Below are 20,357 nucleotides of genomic sequence, written 5' to 3' on the forward strand. Positions count from 1 at the left end.
ACATAATCAATACTATAACAATTTAAATTGAATGTACATGTTGCTATTGTCTGTGTTCATTACATTTCCTAGAAAACTTGTTCTAGGTTATCTGCTATTCAAAAAGAGCCTGAAAAGAGAAATACAAGGAATTCTACCCCCAAACACTATCTGATGCTAAAAGAGGTATAAAAAAGGATAGACCAAGACTCTCCTATACAGTGTCAGTGTATCTAAAAGTATTGATTTGTACTGTAAGTAGTTTAGGAAACTCCTATTAATTGTTATGAATAATAGAACTTGCTTCTAAGGTTTTGAATAAATCAAGAACCTGAACATTTTGTTGCTACTATAGTATGTTCTATAATTTAAAAGCTGCCTTTCTTCATTTATTTGTAATTATTTATTACTTTACTTTTTAGAGTCTAGCTGTGCCCACTGACCCCACCCTCTCACAGTTTCACTCCCCATCTCCAACAGGATGACTCCCACTCCAAGCCTCCACTCCCTGGGGCCTCAAGTCTCTCAAGGGTTAGGCACACCTTCTCCCACTGAGGCCTGACCAGGCAGTCCTCTGCTGTATGTGTGTCTTTCCCTAATTCAACCACAGGGGTCCCGGACTTAAGTCCATTGGTTGGGTATAAGAATCTGCTTCTGTCTCAGTCAGCTGCTTCTTGAGCCTCTCGGAGGATTACCGTGCTATCCCAACTTGGGCTGGTCACTGGACTGCCTTTCCCTCAGTCTCTTCTCCATTTTTTATACCTGCAGTCTTTTAGACAGGAACAATTCTGGGTCAGAATTTTTAACTGTGGAATGGCAACTTTATTCCTCCACTTGATTCCCTGTCTTTCTACTAGAGACAAACTCTACTAGTTCCCTCTCCCCAATGTTGGGCATTTTCTAGTTTCATCCATTTGCCTGCAAAACTCATGATGTTCTCTTTCTTAACAGCTGAATATTATTCCATTGTGTAAATGAGTCACATTTTCTGTATTCATTCTTCCATTGTGGAATATCTGGGTTGTTTCCAGCTTCTGGCTATCACAAATAAGACTGCTGTGAACATAGTGGAACACATGCCCCTGTGGCATGGTGGAGCATCTTTTGGGTATATGCCCCAGAGTGGTATAGCTAGATCTTCAGGTATATTTATTTACAGTTTTCTGGAAATCAATTAAATTTTTCAGAAAATCAAATTTTCTGAAAGATCAATGTGCAATTTCATATGGAATAACAAAAGACCTAGAATAGCTAAATCCATCCTCAACAACAAGAAAACATCAGCAGGAATCACTATCCCTGACCTCAAGCTATATTACAAGGCAATTGTGCTGAAAACTGCATAGTACTGGTACAGAAATAGGCATGTGGATCAATGGAATAGAATAGAAGATCCAGAAATGAGCCCTCACGTATATGGTCACCTGATTTTTGACAAAGGAGCTGTAAATATTCAATGGAAAAAAGGACAGCCTATTCAACAAATGGTGCTGGTCCAACTGGCACTCAGAATGCAAACGAATAAAAATAGACCCTTTCTTATCTCCTTGTACAAAGCTCAAGTGTAAGTGGATCAAAGATCTCCACATTAAACCAGATACACTAAAACTATTAGATGAGAAAGTAGGGACAACCTTAGAACACATAGGCACAGGAGAAAATTTTCTGTTCAAAACACCAATGGCTCAAGCTCTAAGGTCAAAGATTGACAAATGGGTCTTAATGAGATTGCAAAGTTTCTGTAAGGCTAAGGACACTGTCATGGAAACAAAACGGCAGCCAACAGAGTGGGAAAAGTTCTTTACCAAACCCACATCAGATAGAGGCCTAATATCCAAGGTATACAAAGAACTCAAAAAGCTAGACACCAGAGAATCAAACAACCCTATTAAAAAATGGGTACAGTCTAAACAATAAGTTCTCAATTGAGGAATATCGAATGGCTGAGAAACATCTGAGGAAGTGCTCAACATCCTTAGCCATCAGGGAAATGCAAATCAAAACAACCCTGAGATTCAACCTCACACTAGTCATAGTGGCCAAGATACAAAGCTCAGATGACAGCAGATACTGGCGAAGTTGCGAAGAAAGAGGAACACTTCTCCACTGTTGGTGAAGTTGTAAACTGATACAACCACTCTGGAAATCAGTCTGGCAATACCTCAGAAAATTGGATATAGTACTACCTGAAGATCCAGCTATTCCACTTCTGGGCATATACCCCAGAGACACTTTAATACACAACAAAGATATATGCACCACAATGTTCATAGCAGCTCTATTTATAATAGCCAGAATCTGGAAGGAACCCAGATGTCCTTCAGAAGATGAATGGATACAAAAATTGTGGTACATATACACAATGGAATACTACTCAGCCACCAGAAACAATGACTTAACCAAATTCTTAAGAAAATGGCTGCATCTAGAGAATATCATCCTGAGTGAGATAACCCAGTCACAAAAGAACAGACATAATATGCAGTCACTGATAGTGGGATGCTAACCCCAGAGGCTTGCACTCCCCCAGAAACAACTCACAGACTGTATGAAGTCCAAGAAATAAAGAAAACAAAAAAATATACATATATTTACAAAACAAGAAGACTTTGACTATTTCCATGTTGCGTTTTGTTTTGCATGTACTTTACGCTTATTGTAACTATTAGGTTTTCAATGCATACTGTCAAGCCCTTGAAAAAAATCAAGTACTGACTAAAAAAATATATTCACATGGTTTTATGTAAAAATTATTTTAATGTCTGAAAAAACAGTACTGACAAAAATGTATGATTTTAAGCAAAAAATGTTTAAAATCTGTACATTTATCTTTGTTTTGTAAAATAAAGTCGTTTAAAAAATAAAAAAAATAAAAATAAATAAAAGTAAAAAAAAATTTTTTTTAAAAAATTTAAAAAAAGCTAGACACCAGAGAATCAAACAACCCTATTAAAAAATGTGGTACAGAGCTAAACAAAACGTTCTCAATTGAGGAATATCTAATGGCTGAGAAACATCTAAGGAAGTGCTCAACATCCTTAGCCATCAGGGAAACGCAAATCAAAACAACCCTGAGATTCCACCTCACACCAGTCAGATTGGCCAAGATCCAAAACTCAGATGACATCAGATGCTGGCGAGGTTGCGGAGAAAGAGGAACACTTCTCCACTGTTGGTGGGGTTGTAAACTGATACAACCACTTTGGAAATCAGTCTGGCGATTCCTTAGAAAATTGGACATAGTACTACCTGAAGATCCAGCTATTCCACTTCTGGGCATATACCCCAGAGACACTCCAATATACAACAAAGATACATGCATCACAATGTTCATAGCAGCTCTATTTATAATAGCCAGAAGCTAGAAAGAACCCAGATGTCCTTCAGTAGATGAATGGATACAAAAATTGTGGTACATTTACACAATGGAGTCCTACTCAGCCATCAGAAACAATGACTTAACCAAATTCTTAAGAAAATGGTTGCATCTAGAGAATAACATCCTGACTGAGATAATCCAGTCACAAAAGAACAGACATAATATGCAGTCACTGATAGTGGGATGCTAACCCCAGAGGCTTGGACTGCTCCAGAAACAAATCACAGACTGTGTGAAGTTTAAGAAAAAAAGAAAACAAAACAAAACAAACAAACAAAAAAACTGTCATGCTCAATCCTTACACACCAAGAAAACGTTGACTAATTCCGGGTTACATCCTGTTTTACATGTACTTTTTAATCATTGTAACTAGTAAGACCTCAATGCAGAGTATCAAACCTTAAAAAAAAATAGGAAAAAAAAAAAAGCCAAGCACTGACAAAAATGTATTTGTATACATTTATGCAAAAATGTTTAAATTTTTTTCCTTTTATCTTTGTTTTGTAAAATAAAGTTTAAAAAAAAGAATTGTTTTGCTATCCTGAGCTTTTTGATTTTTCATATGAAAATGAAAATTGTTCTTTCTATGTCTGTAAAGAATTACTTTGGAATTTTGGTGGGAATTGTGTTGAATCTGTAGATTGCTTTTGATAGGATGGCCATTTTTACTCTTTTAATCCTACCAATCCATGAGGATGGGAGATCTCTTTATTTTTTGAAGTTTTCTTCAGTTTATTTCCTGAGAGAATTTAAGGTCTTGTCATACACTTGTTTAGTTAGAGTTACACCAAAGTATTTTATATTATTTGTGACTATTGTGAAGGGTGTTGTTTCATTATTTTCTTTCTCATCTGTTTATCATTTGTATAAATGAAAGCTACTGATTTATTTGAGTTAACTTTATATTTTTTGCTGAAGTTGTTTATCACCTGTAAATGTTCTCTGGTTGATTTTGGGAGTCGTTTATATATACTATCATATCATCTGGAAATAGTGATACCTTGACCTTTTCTTTGCCAGTTTGTATCCCCTTGATCTCCTTTTGTTGTCCTATCTCTCTAGCTAGTGCTTTAAGTACTGTCTAGAAAATCATCAATTTCATCTAAATTTTCTAATTTTGTTTAATATAGGATCCAACAGTTTTTTGAATTTTCTCATTTCTGATATGTCTTTCTTTTCATTTCTGATTTTGTTAATTTGTATACTATCTCTGCCCTTTAGTTAGTTTTGCTAAGAGTTTAATCTATATTTTACATTTTCTCAAAGAACCTGCTTTTAGTTGTATTTGTATTGTTCTCTGTTTGTATTTGGTTGATTTCAGCCCAGATTTTGACTGTTTTCTGCCTTCTGTTCCTCTTGGTTGTGTTTGCTTCTTTTTGTTCCAGGACTTTCAGGCACACTATTAAGTTGCTAGTGTAGGATCTCTCCAATTTCTTTACAAGTGCACTTAGTGCTATGAATTTTCCTCATAGCATTGCTTTTACTATGACTCAGAAGTTTGGGTATGCTATCGTCATTTTCATTCAATTCTAGGAATTCTTTATTTATTCTTTAATCAGGTTATCATTGAGTAGAGAGTTGTTCAGTTTCCATGGGTATGTGGGCTCTATGTTGTTTTTGTTGTCATTTAAGTCTAGCCTTAATCTGTGGTGATCTGATTAGATGTCTGGAATTATTTCAGTCTTCTTTTATCTGATGAGGCTTGTTTTGTGACAAGTTATATGGTCAGTTTTGGAGAAGTTATCATACTGAGAAGGTATTTTCTTTTCTTTTAGGATGAAAAATTCTGTATATATGTTAAACCCTTTTAGTTTGTAACCTCTATCATTTATTATCACTATGCCTTTAGTTTCTGTTTCAGTGACTGTCTATTGGGGAGAGTGGGGTGTTGAACTCTCCCATTATTATTATGTGGGGTTCAATGTGTATTTGAGCTTTAGTAGAGTTTCTTTTATGAATGTCGGTTCCCTTTCATTTGCTCCATAAATGTTCAGAATTGCAACTTTTTCTTAGCGGATTTTTTCTTTGAATATGAAGTGTCTTTCCCCATCTTTTTGATAACTTTTAGTTGAAAACTGTATTATTGGATATTAGACTGGCAACTCCCACTTGTTTCTTTGGACCATTTGCTTGTAAGACTTTTCTCCAGCCTTTTACTCTGAAACAATGTCTGTCTTTGTCATTGAGGTGTGTTTCTTGTATGCAACAAAATCCTGGGCTCTTCTTACATATCCAATCTGTTAGTTTATATCACCAAAGAATTTTACTGTGAGAAGTTCAATAATATTCTCTTGAATAATTTCTTTAGTAAGACAAATGTTTTTCGTGTCTAATTTGTTTTGTAGTTTGGGTTAATTCAATATAGCTACTCAGGGACTTTTTTTCAAACCAGTAATATCCATTTGCAAGATAGCTATCAGAATGTATTTGGAACCATAAAATAGATTTTGCTTATAGAAAATTATTTTTCTATTTCTTAGTTAACTCTGTCAACTTGACACAACTTAGAAAACATCTGATAAGAGAGCCTAAATTGAGAATTGTATTGGCCTGTGGACATGTCTCTAAGAGATTTTTTTTATTATTTATTGACAGTTGAGGACTCAGCCCAATGTGGATGGTACCATTCACTGGGCCCTTGTTTCTAGCTTGTATTGCTACAATACAAATAGATGAGAATAGCCTGATCCATCATGCCAGTATCATCTACCATGGTTTCTGTTGTACTATCTGGGCTGTGAGTAAATTTCCTAGTTAAAAGTAAAAGTGTAAGTACACAAGTATATAAATATAGCTCTTCTGTCACCAGCTATATGACTTGGGCAAAGATATAAATCCAATCTAAGCTTCTTTCTTCATCTGTAAAAAATGGTAATAGTACCTCTATAAGATTACTTGCCTCATAGTAAACACTCTGATCTACCAGTATCATTAAATTCTACACTTTTGGTACATGCTGTGTATAACATTTCTAATTGTATTTAATGTTCTACAAGCGTTTAACAGCTACAGGAGAAATAGTTTCTCACCAGGACCTAGAAATTGGAAGTTTGGGTATTTAAAGACATCCTTCCTTGTTAATCAATGTTTGAGCATCTTATTCTCTGTTAACTATCTTCTGTTTAGGTCACAGTGCTGTAGATATCACCAAGGTGGCTAGAAGACATCGCATGTCTCCTTTTCCTCTGACATCTATGGACAAAGCCTTCATTACAGTCCTGGAGATGACTCCGGTGCTTGGTACAGAAATCATCAATTACCGAGGTATTTTTATATCTGTCTTGGTTTTTATCTTCCAGGATATTCATGCAACATGAATGCACCAGTTCCTAAAGAACAGTAGACTCAGCATTACCAACCACCACCACCACCACCATCGTAATCTTCTGTCCTGTTTCTATATTCTATTAAACTAGGGTTTACTTAATAATTAGTATAAAATACTAGATCTCTTTCATTCCATAAAAATATGGAAGGGCCATTTGTACTTTTTTTCCAAAATATCAGTTCTATACCGTGAAGATGGTTTTATCAGCACTAAATATGAAAAATAAGGTAATCCTGAATTCATCAGATAACTTCTCTATTAGGAGTTGGGAATAACTAATGTCTTGTAACCAAGTGATGTAGAAAATTAATTCATAGTTTCTGACTTAACTTTAGCTGAATAAAGGTTTAAAAGTAGAACATGTCCAGAAAATTACAGTTTACATTATCTAGTTTAATAGTTTGGGACTAGTAATGTGTGATGTGAAATTGTCTTATAATGGGTACAAAAACAAGCCATAGTTCATAGTCAGCCATATAGCCAGGGCAATCATGTATCAAATAACTGAGCTATGAAATAAAATAGATTAGATTAAATATCAAATGCTTTTCTCTTTTTTTGTTAAGATTTTATTATATAGCCTAGCCTGTCTTTCAATCTGTGATTCTCCTACACTAGCCTCTCAGGTGCTAAGATTACAAGCATATGCCACCATCCTCCACTTAAATGCATTTTTGAATTAGTAATATTTTCAACTTATAATGGTTTATTACGATGTAGCATATTCTAAGAAGTATCTGTAGCTAAAAGTAACCTACTTTATTTTTGGTTCATTAAATAATTACCTATTTTTTATTTTGCATACCATCTTTGTTTTTTCCTATTCCAGTAGGGCATTCAGAATTGGTATGAAAAAATAATGGAAATGATGTTCTCCTAATCAGCTTTCGGTCATTGTAACAAAAAATACCTGACATAATTAATTTAGAAGGAAAAATGCCTGTTTGGTCTTTTTGTTTGTTTGTTTTTGTCATCATTGTTGTTATTGGTGGGAGGTCAGGGGAGGTGCAAATGATGGATTTTTTAAATAGTGTCTCTGGCTGAACTAGAACTCAGTTCATTATCCATGCTGAACTTGAGCTCATAGAGATCTATCTGCCTCTGCGTCCTGAATGCTGGGTTGAAAGGCATGCACAATCATGCCAGTTATCTTTTTTTTTAAGAAATTCTAATTCCTGATCAACTGGTCCTGGAACTTTGAACCTCTAATGAGGCATCACATCATGGCAAGAGTCAGTGACAGAACAAACAACTTACCTCATATGCCAGGAAACAAAATGTTAGAAGAAAAGGCCAGAGTCCCCTAATCCTCTTATGGAAATGCCCTCCCCAGTGACTGAAGTATCCTGTAAAGCCTCTACTCTGTAAAGTCCATGACATCTCATAGTGCCACCCTAGGTACACTTGGGCCTTTAATTAAAAATTTATGCTGTAGTAAGTGTTTAATCAATTTCCATTTTTAATCTGACAGATTTTATTTTGACATTGATTTCCAGCAGACTAAGCTCCTGGGCACTTCACTTTGGATCAAACCCTACCTCCCAAAAAGTTGTATTTTGTAGAAGTTTGGTCCTGGTTCTTCCTTCCAGCCCCATGGTCTCATAAAGAAAACTCAGATTCAAAATACATTTGCAAACACCTTAGCCATAGAGATAGGCTCCTCTTGTGACTACATCATAACTCAAAATAATCCATGTATTTTAACCTACCTTCTGTCAGATGGCTGGTTACCTGTGCTCAGATACTATACATCCATCATTCTTTTCACAATTCCTGGGTGACTCTCCCATTTCTGGCTCTATCCCAGAATTCTTTCTACATTCCAGATATCCCACCTTTTATTTTAACCTTTCCTATAAGCCATATTTTTTTATTTTAATTAATAGGTGATGCATCTGTACAATACACAGATATTCTTTCTACTGATATATTCCAAATGAAATATAGTTCTTAGTTACTTTCATAAAGACAGAAGATCACAAAATAATAATTTTAGGTTTTAGGTAATAGTTCCATCACTAGAGTGATACATGAGGATATGAATTCAATTCTCAACACTTGCATAAAAAGCTAGGTGTGTTGGCACATGCTTGAGAACTCAGTTTTGGGAGGATGGAGACCCTTAAATCCCTGAGACTCAATGGCCATGCAGATTATTCTTTTTGGTGAACTTCACGTACTCATGTCTGTCACCCTGTCACAAAAAACAAAATGGGTCACTTCTGAGGAATATCACCCCCAAGGCTATCTTCTTGCTTCCAGACACATGTGCACATTCACACACACACACACACACACACACACACACACACACAAAGAAATAAATGTCTGAATAAGAGTTTTATTTATAGAATCTTAAAACTAGTGTGTTTAAACTGCAGCAAACATTAGAGAATAGTTATACAACACCCTAATTTTTCTACAAGGAAACTCAGACTTAAAAGCAGAAAAGGAATAGAAGTAAGGTATCAAGACTTAATTCTTTTTGTTACATAATAGTTTGCCTGGTCCAACATTAAAATATTTTAATAATGGTAGCTGGCATAACAAATGATGTTAAAGACCTGAAATTAGTGAAATACCAGGTGTCATGTTCTAACTCATTTGTCTTGGCCTTGCTTAGACAAAAATAGGTTTGAACAGCTCCCACTTACCACATCTTTGACTCACATTCTTTTAGATGTAATATTTTCTGTTCTTTTCATTTTACTCTCTGCTAAATAAAATAAAAGTTAGGAAATTCACTAAAAGTCAGAAATTATTTCAAAAGTCAGTATTAATGGAAGTATTCACTGTTAAATACAGAATATTCAATTAATTATTATTGATAGTAATGCAAACCAAGATATATTTAGAAAATAACAATGTAACTGTAGATGGTTAAAATTTTCATACATTTACAACAAAAATTAACTAACCAGTCCTGATTTCCTGTAATTTCAATTGCCTTTTCCTTAACATTGGTTTCTTAGAAAAATCAAATTCTGTGTTCCAAGTCATGTTCACATAGAAATTTAAAGAAAAATATTTAAAAATAACTTATTTTCTACCAGGAGAAAACTGCCTTTCCTCATATGCTTTCTCCTCTTCATCAGAGCAGATCAATCACAATTAATAAACTCTGCATGAGTGGATACCTTTTGAAAAGTATGATATAAAATAATAACCAGGTTAACATTCAGCCTTCAAATTGGATCCAACACAGTCATTTTCAATATCCAAGACCATTATAATTAGACCTAGACATTTTAGTTGATGATTAGAACATACATAAAGGTTTAATTCATTTTCTTCAACAAAATGGAGTAAACATCTGTTAAGACTGGTACTATGTAATGTCATATGTAAAGAAAGATGACTAAAAATAGAAATGCCTCATAATCTAGAGCAGAGGTCAGAAGAGTTACTCTTCTTTGTTGCCTCTTTTGTAACCTTGCCTTTTGTCAATTCATTCCTAAGCATTATTGGCCTTTTTTCATAGTTTGTATATTTATTTTCTATGACTTTATGTAGGTTAGTAGTTCAATTGCCATCAGTAAGTGATTTTTGTTATCTTGTCAGTGCCTAGAACTTATATAAGGTACAAATTCTTTTTTTATTATCTTATTGGACATTTGGAAATATTAAAAATAAAAAATAACTTACCTCTTTATCGGCCCAAGATGTCTTATTTCTCAGGCCCAGATTTAGTATGGAGCCACGCACACCTACCTCTGTGGCCCAGTCCAAGCCACCACTTGGCTCTCACTCCATTCACACAACTCCCTTCCCTGGCAGTTTTTTACCGCGTGTTTTCCGCCTCTGTCCTGGGGTATTTCTCTATCACAAAATCCCACATAAACACAAATATACAGCTCGATAGCTTTTCATACAGGTTTATGTGTTCAATTCTCAATCAATGCACAAGATTACATCAAATAGACAAAAATACAAACTTCTCTCCTATATGAGATATTAGACCTAAATCTAATTTAAATATGAGATATAAAATCCTTAATGTTCACAGCTGTTTAACTCCAGTTAAGCCCACCTGGATCTAGCTGGTCTTTGTGGACTTCCATGTTGAAGTTTTTCTTGCCCCTCCTCCTCTAACCCCTCCCCTTAGCTCTTCTCTAGCCACCTCCCTCTCCCTGCCCAGTCCCAGGTTTTCCTTTATTTTACTAATTAAAGTGGGAAGGTTCAGATGAAGTCACCTCTTGAGTACCTGACTGGGCAGTCTGTCATAGGGAAGTGGAATTAACAACCCAAAGATATTCTCTGTATTTACATTTCAAATGTTATCCCCTTTACCCCCCTTCCCATACCCCTGCCTCCTCCACTTGCTTCCATGATGGTACTCTCTCTCCCAATCACCCTCTCCACCTCAGCATATGGAATGTATCCCCAGGTGAAACAGTCTCTGGATGGTCTTTTTCTGCAGTCTTTGTACCTATATTTTTCCCTATATTTCCTCCTGTGGGTATTTTGTTCTCCCTTCTAAGGACTCAAGCACCCACATTCTGGCCTTCCTTCTATTTGAGCTTCATAAGGTCTGTGAATTGTTTCTTGGGTATTCAGAGCTTTTGGAGGCTAATATCTGCTTATCAGTGAGTGCATACCATGTGAGTTCTCTTGTGACTGGGTTACCTCACTCAGGATGATAGCTTCTAGTCCCATCCATTTGCCTAGGAATTTCATGAAGTCATTGTTTCTAATAACTGAGTAGTACTCCATTATGTAAATGTACCACATTTTCTGTACCCATTCCTCTATTGAAGGACATCTGGTTTCTTTCCAGCTTCTGGATATTATAGATAAGGCTGCTATGAACATGATGGAGCATGTGTCCTTGTTAGTTGTAGGAGCAACTTTTGGGTATATGCCCAAGAGTGGAATAGCTGGGTCTTCAGGTAGTACTATGTCCAATTTTCAGAGGAACCACCAGACTGATTTCCAGACTGGTTGTAATAGCTTGCAATCTACCAACAGTGGAGGAATGTTTCTCTTTCTCCACATCCTTGCCAGCATCTGTTGTCAACTGACTTTTTGATCTTCGCCAATCTGACTGGTGTGAGGTGGAATCTCAGGGTTGTTTTTAGTTGCATTTCCCTGATAATTAGGGATGTTGAACATTTATTTAGATGCTTCTTGGCCATTCAGTATTCCTCAGTTGAGAATTCTTTGTTTAGCTCTGTTTGTAACCCATTTTTAAATAGGATTATTTGATTCTCTGGAGTCTAACTTCTTGAGTTCTTTGTGTATATTGGATACTAGCCCTCTGTCAGATGTAGGATTGGTAAAGATCCTTTCCCAATCTGTTGACTGCTATTTTGTCTTCTTGACAATATCCTTAACCTTACAGAAACTTTACAATTTCATGAGGTTCTATTTGTCAATTCTTGATCTTAGAGCATAAGCCATTGGTATTCAATTTAGGAAATTTTCCCCTGTGCCTATGTGTTCTAAAGTTTCCCCACTTTCTCTTCTAATAGTTCCAGTGTACCTGGTTTTATGTGGAGATCTTTGATCCACTTGCACTTGAGCTTTGTACAAGGAAATAAGAATGGATCAATTTTCATTCTTTTGCATGCTGACTGCCAGTTGAACCAATGCCATTTGTTGAAGAGGCTGTCCATCCTTTTTCCATTGCATGTTTTTAGCTCTTTTGTCAAAGATCAAGTGACTATAGGTGTTTTGGTTCATTTCTGGATCTTCAATTCTTTTTTTATTGATCTCCCTGCCTATCTCTGCACCAATACCATGTAGTTTTTATCAGAATTGATCTGTAATATAGCTTGAGGTTAGGGATGGTGATTCCCCCAGAAGTTCTTTTATTGTTGAGGATAGTTTTTGCTATCCTAGGTTTTTTGTTACTCCAAATGAATTTGCAAATTGTTCTTTCTAAGTCTATGAAGAATTGAGTTGGAATTTGATGGGGATTTTATTGAATCTGTAGATTGTTTTAGGCAAGATGGCCATTTTTACAATGTTGATCCTTCCAATGAGCATGGGAGATCTTTCCACCTTCTGAGGTCTTCTTCTGCAGAGATTTGAAGTTCTTATCATACAGATTTTTTCACCTGTTTAGTTAGGAGCACACCAACGTATTTCCTATTGTTTGTCACTATTGTGAAGGGTGTCATTTTCTTAATTTCTTTCTCAGCATGATTATTCTTTGAGTATAGAAAGGCTACTGATTTGTTTCCCTCATGAACATCGATGCAAAAATACTCAATACTGAGTAGTATTCCATTGTGTATTCATCCTTCCATTGTGGGACATCTGGGTTGTCTCCCGCTTTTGGCTATCACAAATAAGACCACTATGAACATAGTCAAGCATGTGCCCCTATGTCATGGTAGGGCGTCCTTTGGGTATATGCTCAGGAGTGTTATAGCTGGGTCTTCAGGTATCTATTTCCAGTTTTCCTGAAATTTTCAGATTGATTTACAGAGTGAATATACTAGTTTGCAATCCCACCAGAAATTAAGTAGTTTTCTTCTTTCTCCACATCCTTTTCAACATGTTCTGTCATCTGAGTTTTAGATCTTTGTCATTCTGACTGATGTAAGGTAGAATTTCAGGGTTGTTTTTATTTGTATTTCCCTCATCACAAAGAAGTGTTTCTCAGCCATTCAAGATTCCTTTGTTGTGAATTCTCTGTTTAGTTCTGTATAGATGGAGAAACCAAAACATTCCAGGACAGAACCAAACTCAAACAATACCTATCTACCAATCCAGCCCTACAGAAGATTCTAGAAAGAAAACTCCAATACAAGGAGGGTACCTACACCATAGAAAAAACAAGCTATTCATCATCTCACAACAAAGCCAAAAGGAGAGAATCACATGCATATAATTCCAACTACAACAACAAACATAAAAGGAACTAACAATCATCTGTCTTTAATATATCTCAGTATTCATAGACTCAATTCACCTATGAAAAGACATAAGCTAACAGGCTGGAAACATAAACAGGATTCCGCATTTAGCTGGGTTTTGGTTTTTAAGAAAGGGTTTCACTGTGTAGTCCTGGCTTTCCTGGAACTCAGGCTGTATACCTGGCTGGCTTTGAACTCACAAAGATCCATCAAATTCTTCCTCCTGAGTGCTAGGATTAAAGTCATATCTCACCACAACCCAGCTAGATGTGAATAATTAATATTTAAGATTCAAGAAACACATTCTCTTAGAATATAAGTAGGTGTCGAGCTTGTATTTTGACCTACCACCACAAGATAAATGAGTTATATTTAAGGAACCACTCTAGAGGTTAACTGTGATCGTGGCTCAATATTAATGACTACCTTATACATTCTGGTTCATTTAGGAATTGATATGATAGCAAGGTTTGGTGGCTTATACCTATAATTCTACAATTCATACTAGAAATAGGGGAGATTGAGTATAGGTCTACCCTGGACTACATAGGAAGACACTAAAAAGAAAAGAGAAGAAAAAAATGTGTGAATAGGAATCAGACCTATGGTCTCACTACATTTCCTTGCCTTGGAAAGTATAGGTCTAGTAGAGATTCAACCTCCTGAAAATATATGAAGCTAAAATATACCAAGTTCTCCCTTCCAATTCAAGACTCAGTGTTCTAAAAAGTAAGATGCAGTATCTCTGTGTAATGCAGTACAAAAAAGCAGTGGACCCTCAGTGGCTAAAGTCAAACACCGATGGAAAAAATGAGATGTTATAAAGTGTACAAATGCCTCATACCATGAATATAAAATCTTAAGATACAATAATAGGAGGAAATTTTCTGGGTTTATGAATATGAAAATATTTAACTTTGGTTTTTCTTCTGAAGAATATAATACTTGAATTCAGATTCATAACATCTTCTAAGATTTTTTTCTTACTATATAGCAATTTATATTTAGATAATTTCTGTAAGCATTATAAAAAATTGACCATATATGATCTAGAAACCAGGATGCATCTTTTTTCTGTCTGCTATTCCTTGGGATAGAAATCAAGTCTACCTGACCCCATTTACAAGATATGACACAGGCACTGTGCCTATCTTATTTATGAATGATTGCTTACCCATTGCCTCTATTATTTATATTTTTTTCTTTTCTTTCAGATGGAATGGGGCGAGTCCTTGCTCAAGATGTATATGCAAAAGACAACCTACCCCCATTCCCAGCATCAGTAAAAGATGGCTATGCTGTTCGAGGTAAATATGTTGGTTTTTTAAAGAGTCATCAGACTCATACTTTATTTTTTTTATCTATCCACACTTCTGATTACTGTTAAATCCATTCCCAATTAATTGTCAAAATTACTTTGCTCACTGATAAACCTGCTAATGAGTACCTATGTATTTTTGACACAATCTTGGTAAATATTCTGCAGGAAAAGTATTATATAGGCCTATGAAGATTCTTTATTATAAAGATATACATAGAGGTTAAATTTTAAAAAGCATCACACAGTTTCCACCTGTTCCTAGAGCTGACCAGGTGCCAGAACCCTCTCTACCCAGACTCCACTGGGAGACAGCTGGCCTCATAAGAGTGCTGACACATCTGAGTGCACAGAATTTTTCCACCACTTCTGCTAAAATTCCTGGTCCATGAGGAACCCACATGGAGACGTCAGGACATAGGAACCAAGTAGCAGTCTGGGACAGGATCCGTCAGGTTTCTGCTGGCACACAGAGCTGACCCTGTGTCACAGCTCTCTGTGTCCAGACCCCACTGGGAGAGAGCTGGTCCCCCAGTAGTGCTCACACCCAATCTTACAAGAGGGTCAATCCACTGTCAGAATCAGCAAGACCAACTAACACCATAAGTAAGCAAATGGTGAGAGGCAAGTTCAAGAACCTAAGCAAAAGAAACCAAGGCCACCTGGCATCATCAGAACCCAGTTCCCCCATCACAGCAAGTCCTGGATATTCCAACACACTGGAAAAGTAAGATTCTGATTTAAAATCACAACTCATAATGTCAGAGGACTATAAGAAGGTCGTAAATAACTCCCTTAAAGAAATACAAGACAACAAAGATAAACAGGTAGAAGCCCTTAAAGAGGAAACACAAAAATCCTTTAGAGAATTATAGGAAAATACGAACAAACAGGTGAAGAAATTGAACAAAACCATCGAAGATCTAAAAATGGAAATAGAAACAATAAAGAAATCACAAACGGAGATAACCCTGGAGATAGAAAACCTAGGAAAGAGATCAGGAGTCATAGATACAAAGCATCACCAACAGAACACAGAGATGGAAGAAGGAATCTCAGGGGAAGAAGATACCATAGAAAACATTGACACAACAGGCAAAGAAAATACAAAATGCAAAAATCTCCTAACCCATATCCAGGACACAATGAGAAGATCAAACCTTAGGATAATAGGTATAGAAGAGAGCAGAGTTCCAAATTAAAGGGCCAGTAAATATCTTCAACAAAATTATAGAAGAAACCGTTTCTAACCTAAAGAAAGATATGCCCACAAATAATCAAGAAGCCTACAGAACTTCAAATAGATTGGATCAGAAAAGAAATTCTTCATGTCACATAATAGTCAAAATACCAAATGCACAGAAGAAAGAATTTAAAAGCAGTAAGGTGAAAAGTTGAAGTAATATACAAAGGCACACCTATCAGAATCACACCAGAATTTTCAACAGAAACTATGAAAGATAAAAAGTCCTGGGCAGATGTCATACATATAGTAAAAGAACACAATTACCAGCTCAGGCTGCTATAGCCAGCAAAACTCTCAATTAGCATAGATAGAGAAACAAAGATATTTTATGACAAAACCAAATTTATACAATGTCTGTTCACAAATCCAGCACTGTAAAGGATAATAAATGGAAAACTCCAATACAGGGAGGAAAACTACACCCTAATAATAGCAGGAAAGTAGCATTCTAGACTTCAAGTGACAAGCTCTACAATATTCAGCAGCGACTTTCTGCACCTGCTGTGCCAGTTCTCCAGCTGGTGCCAGCACCAAGCAAATAGGTCCATTGCCCCTCTCTAGGAATGGCTGGTGGGTTATGTGTACAATGGCAGGCAGCAAATAAGATAATGTTTTCCCAGATCCAGTCTGAGCTACTCCAACCATATCCAGTCCACTGAGAGCAACTGGCCGGCCCTGAGCTTGAATAGCAGTGGGTTCAGTGAAGCTCTGCCTTGCAATCACATCCATGACATTCACAGGAAAGTTTGCTTCGTAAAAATTCAGAACTGGTTTTGGACAGTTGTGACCTCTAACTGTAATTTCCTTGCTTCTTCTGTATGTATCTACTTCTTGTGCCGTGCGCCTTGTCAAATCAGGGTGTTCCTGATAAAAATTCTTCTCAAATTTGGGCAGCTCATCAAGATTCCACTTCTTTTTAACTAGTTTCTCCCCAGGATTTCCAAACTTCTTTCCAGAGAGGGGTCCAGTTCTACTCCCAGTGCAGCAAACCCTCGATCCTGGCCGTGGTCTTGGTCACTAGAATAACTCGACATGGCATCAATGGTTGCAGTGTGTGGGAGGAACCCAGTGAAAGAGAATCCAGTTGTGACGAGTTGCTGAGAGGAGGCCTCTGTGACGGCGAAGCCTTTTCAGGGGTGTCACCAGCGGAGGGACGGTGGTAACGAGGGCCGGAGCTGTACACCCAAGGACCGATGGAAATGAATGAGGTCTACTTGCATCTATGGTGGTGCTCCCAAAGGACCACAGATTCGTGATTTGGAAAGAGGTGTGTAAATCTGTATTCCAACACCTGGAAGACTGATTGACTTTTTAGAGTGCAGGAAAACCAATCTGAGAAGAACAACTTACCTTGTCTTTGATGAAGCTGATGAGATGCTTGAAATGGGGTTTGAACCCCAAATAAGGAAAATTGTGGATCAAATAAGACCTGATAGGCAAACACTAATGTGGAGTGCAACTTGGCCAAAAGAAGTAAGACAGCTCAACGAGGATTTCCTGAAAGACTATGTTCATATCAACACTGGTGCGCTAGAACTAGGTGCAAACCATAACATTCTTCAGACTGTGGATGTGTGTCATAATGTCGAAAAGGATGAAAAACTTATTCATCTGATGGAAGAGATCATGAGTGAGAAGGAGAATAAAACCATTACTTTTGTTGAAACCAAAAGAAGATGTGGTGAACTTACCAGAAAAATGAGGAGAGATGGGTGGCCTGCCATGGGCATCCATGGTAACAAGAGTCAACAGGAACATGACTGGGTTCTAAATGAATTCAAACATGGAAAAGCTCCTATTCTGATTGCTACCAATGTAGCCTCCAGAGGGCTAGATGTGGAAGATGTGAAATTTGTCATCAATTATGACTACCCTAACTCCTCAGAGGATTACATTTATCGAATTGGAAGAAGTGCTCGCAGAACCAAAACAGGCACAGCATACACTTTCTTTACACCTAATAACATAAAGCAAGTGAGTGACCTTATCTCTGTGCTTTGGGAAGCTAATCAAGCAATTAATCCCAAGTTGCTTCAGTTGGTGGAAGACAGAGGTGCAAGTCCTTCCAGGGATAGAGGAGGCATGAAGGATGATCGTCGTGACAGATACTCTGCAGGCAAAAGGGATGGATTTAATACCTTTAGAGACAGGGGAAACTATGACAGAGGCTACTCTAGCCTGCTTAAGAGAGATTTTTGGGGCTAAAACTCAGAATGGTGTTTACAGTACTGCAAATTACACCAATAGGAGTTTTGGAAGTAATTTTGTATCTGCTGGTATACAGACCAGTTTTAGGACTGGTAATCCAACAGGGACTTACCAGAACAGTTATGCTAGCACTCAGCAATATGGAAGTAATGTAGCAAATATGCACAATGGTATGAACCAACAGGCATATGCATATCCTGCTACCGCAGCTGCTGTGCCTAAGATTTGCTATCCAGTGCCAACAGGGTATTTTCACTAAGACTTTAGAAGTATATGTAAATGTCTGTTTTTCATAATTCCTCTTTATATTGTGTGTTATCAGACAAGATATTTATTTAAGAAACATGGGAAATTCAGAAATGACTGCAGTGCAGCAGTAATTATGATGCACTTTTTCGCTATTTAAGTTGGATATTTCTCTACATCCATGAAACAATTTTTAGGTTTTTCTGTACTAGAAAATGCAGGCAGTGTTTTCACAAAAGTAACTGTACAGTGATTTCAAATAAAATAAATGAAGGCAATGCATGGCCTTCCAATAAAAGATATTTTAAGACTGAAAGAAAGAAAGAAAGAAAGAAAGAAAGAAAGAAAGAAAGAAGCATTCTTTCAACAAACACCAAAGAAGACAGCCACAAAAACATAATTCGACCTTTAACAACAAAAATACCAAAAAAAAAAAACAACAATCATTGGCCCCTAATGTCTCTCAACATTAATGGACTCAATTCCACAATAAAAAGACAAAGAAAGACTAACAGACTGAATACATAAACAGGACCCAACATTTTGCTACATATAGGAAACAGACCTCAGTGACAAAGTCAGACACTACCTCAGAGTAAAAGGCTAGAAAACAGTTTTCCAAGCAAATGGTCCCAAGAAACAAGCTGGAGTAGCCATCCTAACATCGAATAAAATCAACTTTCAACCAAAAGTTATCAAAAAAAAAAGATAAGGAAGGACACTTCGTACTCATCAAAGGAAAAGTCACCAAAATGAAATCTCAGTTCTGAATATCTATACTCCAAATACAAGTGCACCTATATTCATAAAAGGAACCTTACTAAAACTCAAAGAACACATTTTACTTCACACAATAATAGTGGGAGACTTCAACACTCCACTTTCATCAACGGATACATCATGGAAACAAAATAAACAGAGACACAGCAAAACTAACAGAAGTTTTGAACCAAATGGATCTAAAAAATATCTATAGTACATATCATCTTAAAACAAAAGAACACACCTTTTTCTCAGTAACTCATGGTAACTCTTCCAAAATTGACTGTATTAACAGGCCTCAACAGATACAAGAAGATTAAAGTAATCTCATGCATCCTATCTGATCACCATGGACTAAGACTGGTTTTCAATAACAGCAAAAATGACAGAAAGCCCACAAACACATGGAAGCTGAACAATTCTTTACTATATGATAACTTGGTGAAGGAAGAAATAAAGAGAGAACTTAGAGTTTTTAGAATTTAATGTAAATGAAGGCACAACATAGCCAAACTTATGGAACACAATGAAAGCAGTGCTAAAAGGAAAGCTCATAGTTCTTATTGCCTCCAAATAGAACCTGGAGAGAGCATACACTAGCAGCTTGATACCACACCTAAAAGTTCTAGAACAAAAAGAAGCAAATATACCCAAGAGGAGTAGACAGCAGAAAATAATCAAACTCAGGGATGAAATCAACCAAGTAGAAACAAAAAGAACTATACAAAGAATCAACAAAACCAGGAACTGGTTCTTTCAGAAAATCGACTAGATAAACCAGACTAATTAGAGGCCACAAAGACAGTATTCAATTTAAAAAAAAAAAAAAGAGAGAGAGAAATGAAAAGGGAGGCCTAACAACAGAAACTGAGGAAATTCAAAAAATCATCAGATACTACTACAAAAGCCTATACTCACCAGAACTGGAAAATCTGAAGTTTTCTAGACAGATACCAGGTACCAAAATTAAATCAGAATCAGATAAACCATATAAACATTCCCATAACCCCTATAGAAATAGAAGCAGT

General features: G+C 36.5%; 1 protein-coding gene and 1 pseudogene across 9 annotated transcripts in view; both read left to right on the forward strand.

Annotated features, from left to right (window-relative positions):
* Positions 1–20,357, forward strand: part of GPHN (gephyrin) — a 448,543-nt gene that overhangs the window by 346,394 nt on the left and 81,792 nt on the right. For all 8 annotated transcript variants that reach the window (XM_080942493.1, XM_080942494.1, XM_080942495.1 and 5 more), the window contains 2 exons: positions 6,485–6,622; positions 14,764–14,856. In XM_080942493.1, coding sequence (XP_080798619.1) covers positions 6,485–6,622; positions 14,764–14,856 — 231 coding nt within the window. The remainder of the gene's footprint in view (positions 1–6,484; positions 6,623–14,763; positions 14,857–20,357) is intronic.
* On the forward strand, positions 17,317–18,580 carry LOC308437114 (putative ATP-dependent RNA helicase DDX5; annotated as a pseudogene). Its single transcript has one exon. The product of its transcript is annotated as a putative ATP-dependent RNA helicase DDX5 (transcript).

Source organism: Micromys minutus (genome assembly GCF_963924665.1).
Source record: "Micromys minutus genome assembly, chromosome: 1".
Lineage (NCBI taxonomy): Eukaryota > Metazoa > Chordata > Mammalia > Rodentia > Muridae > Micromys > Micromys minutus.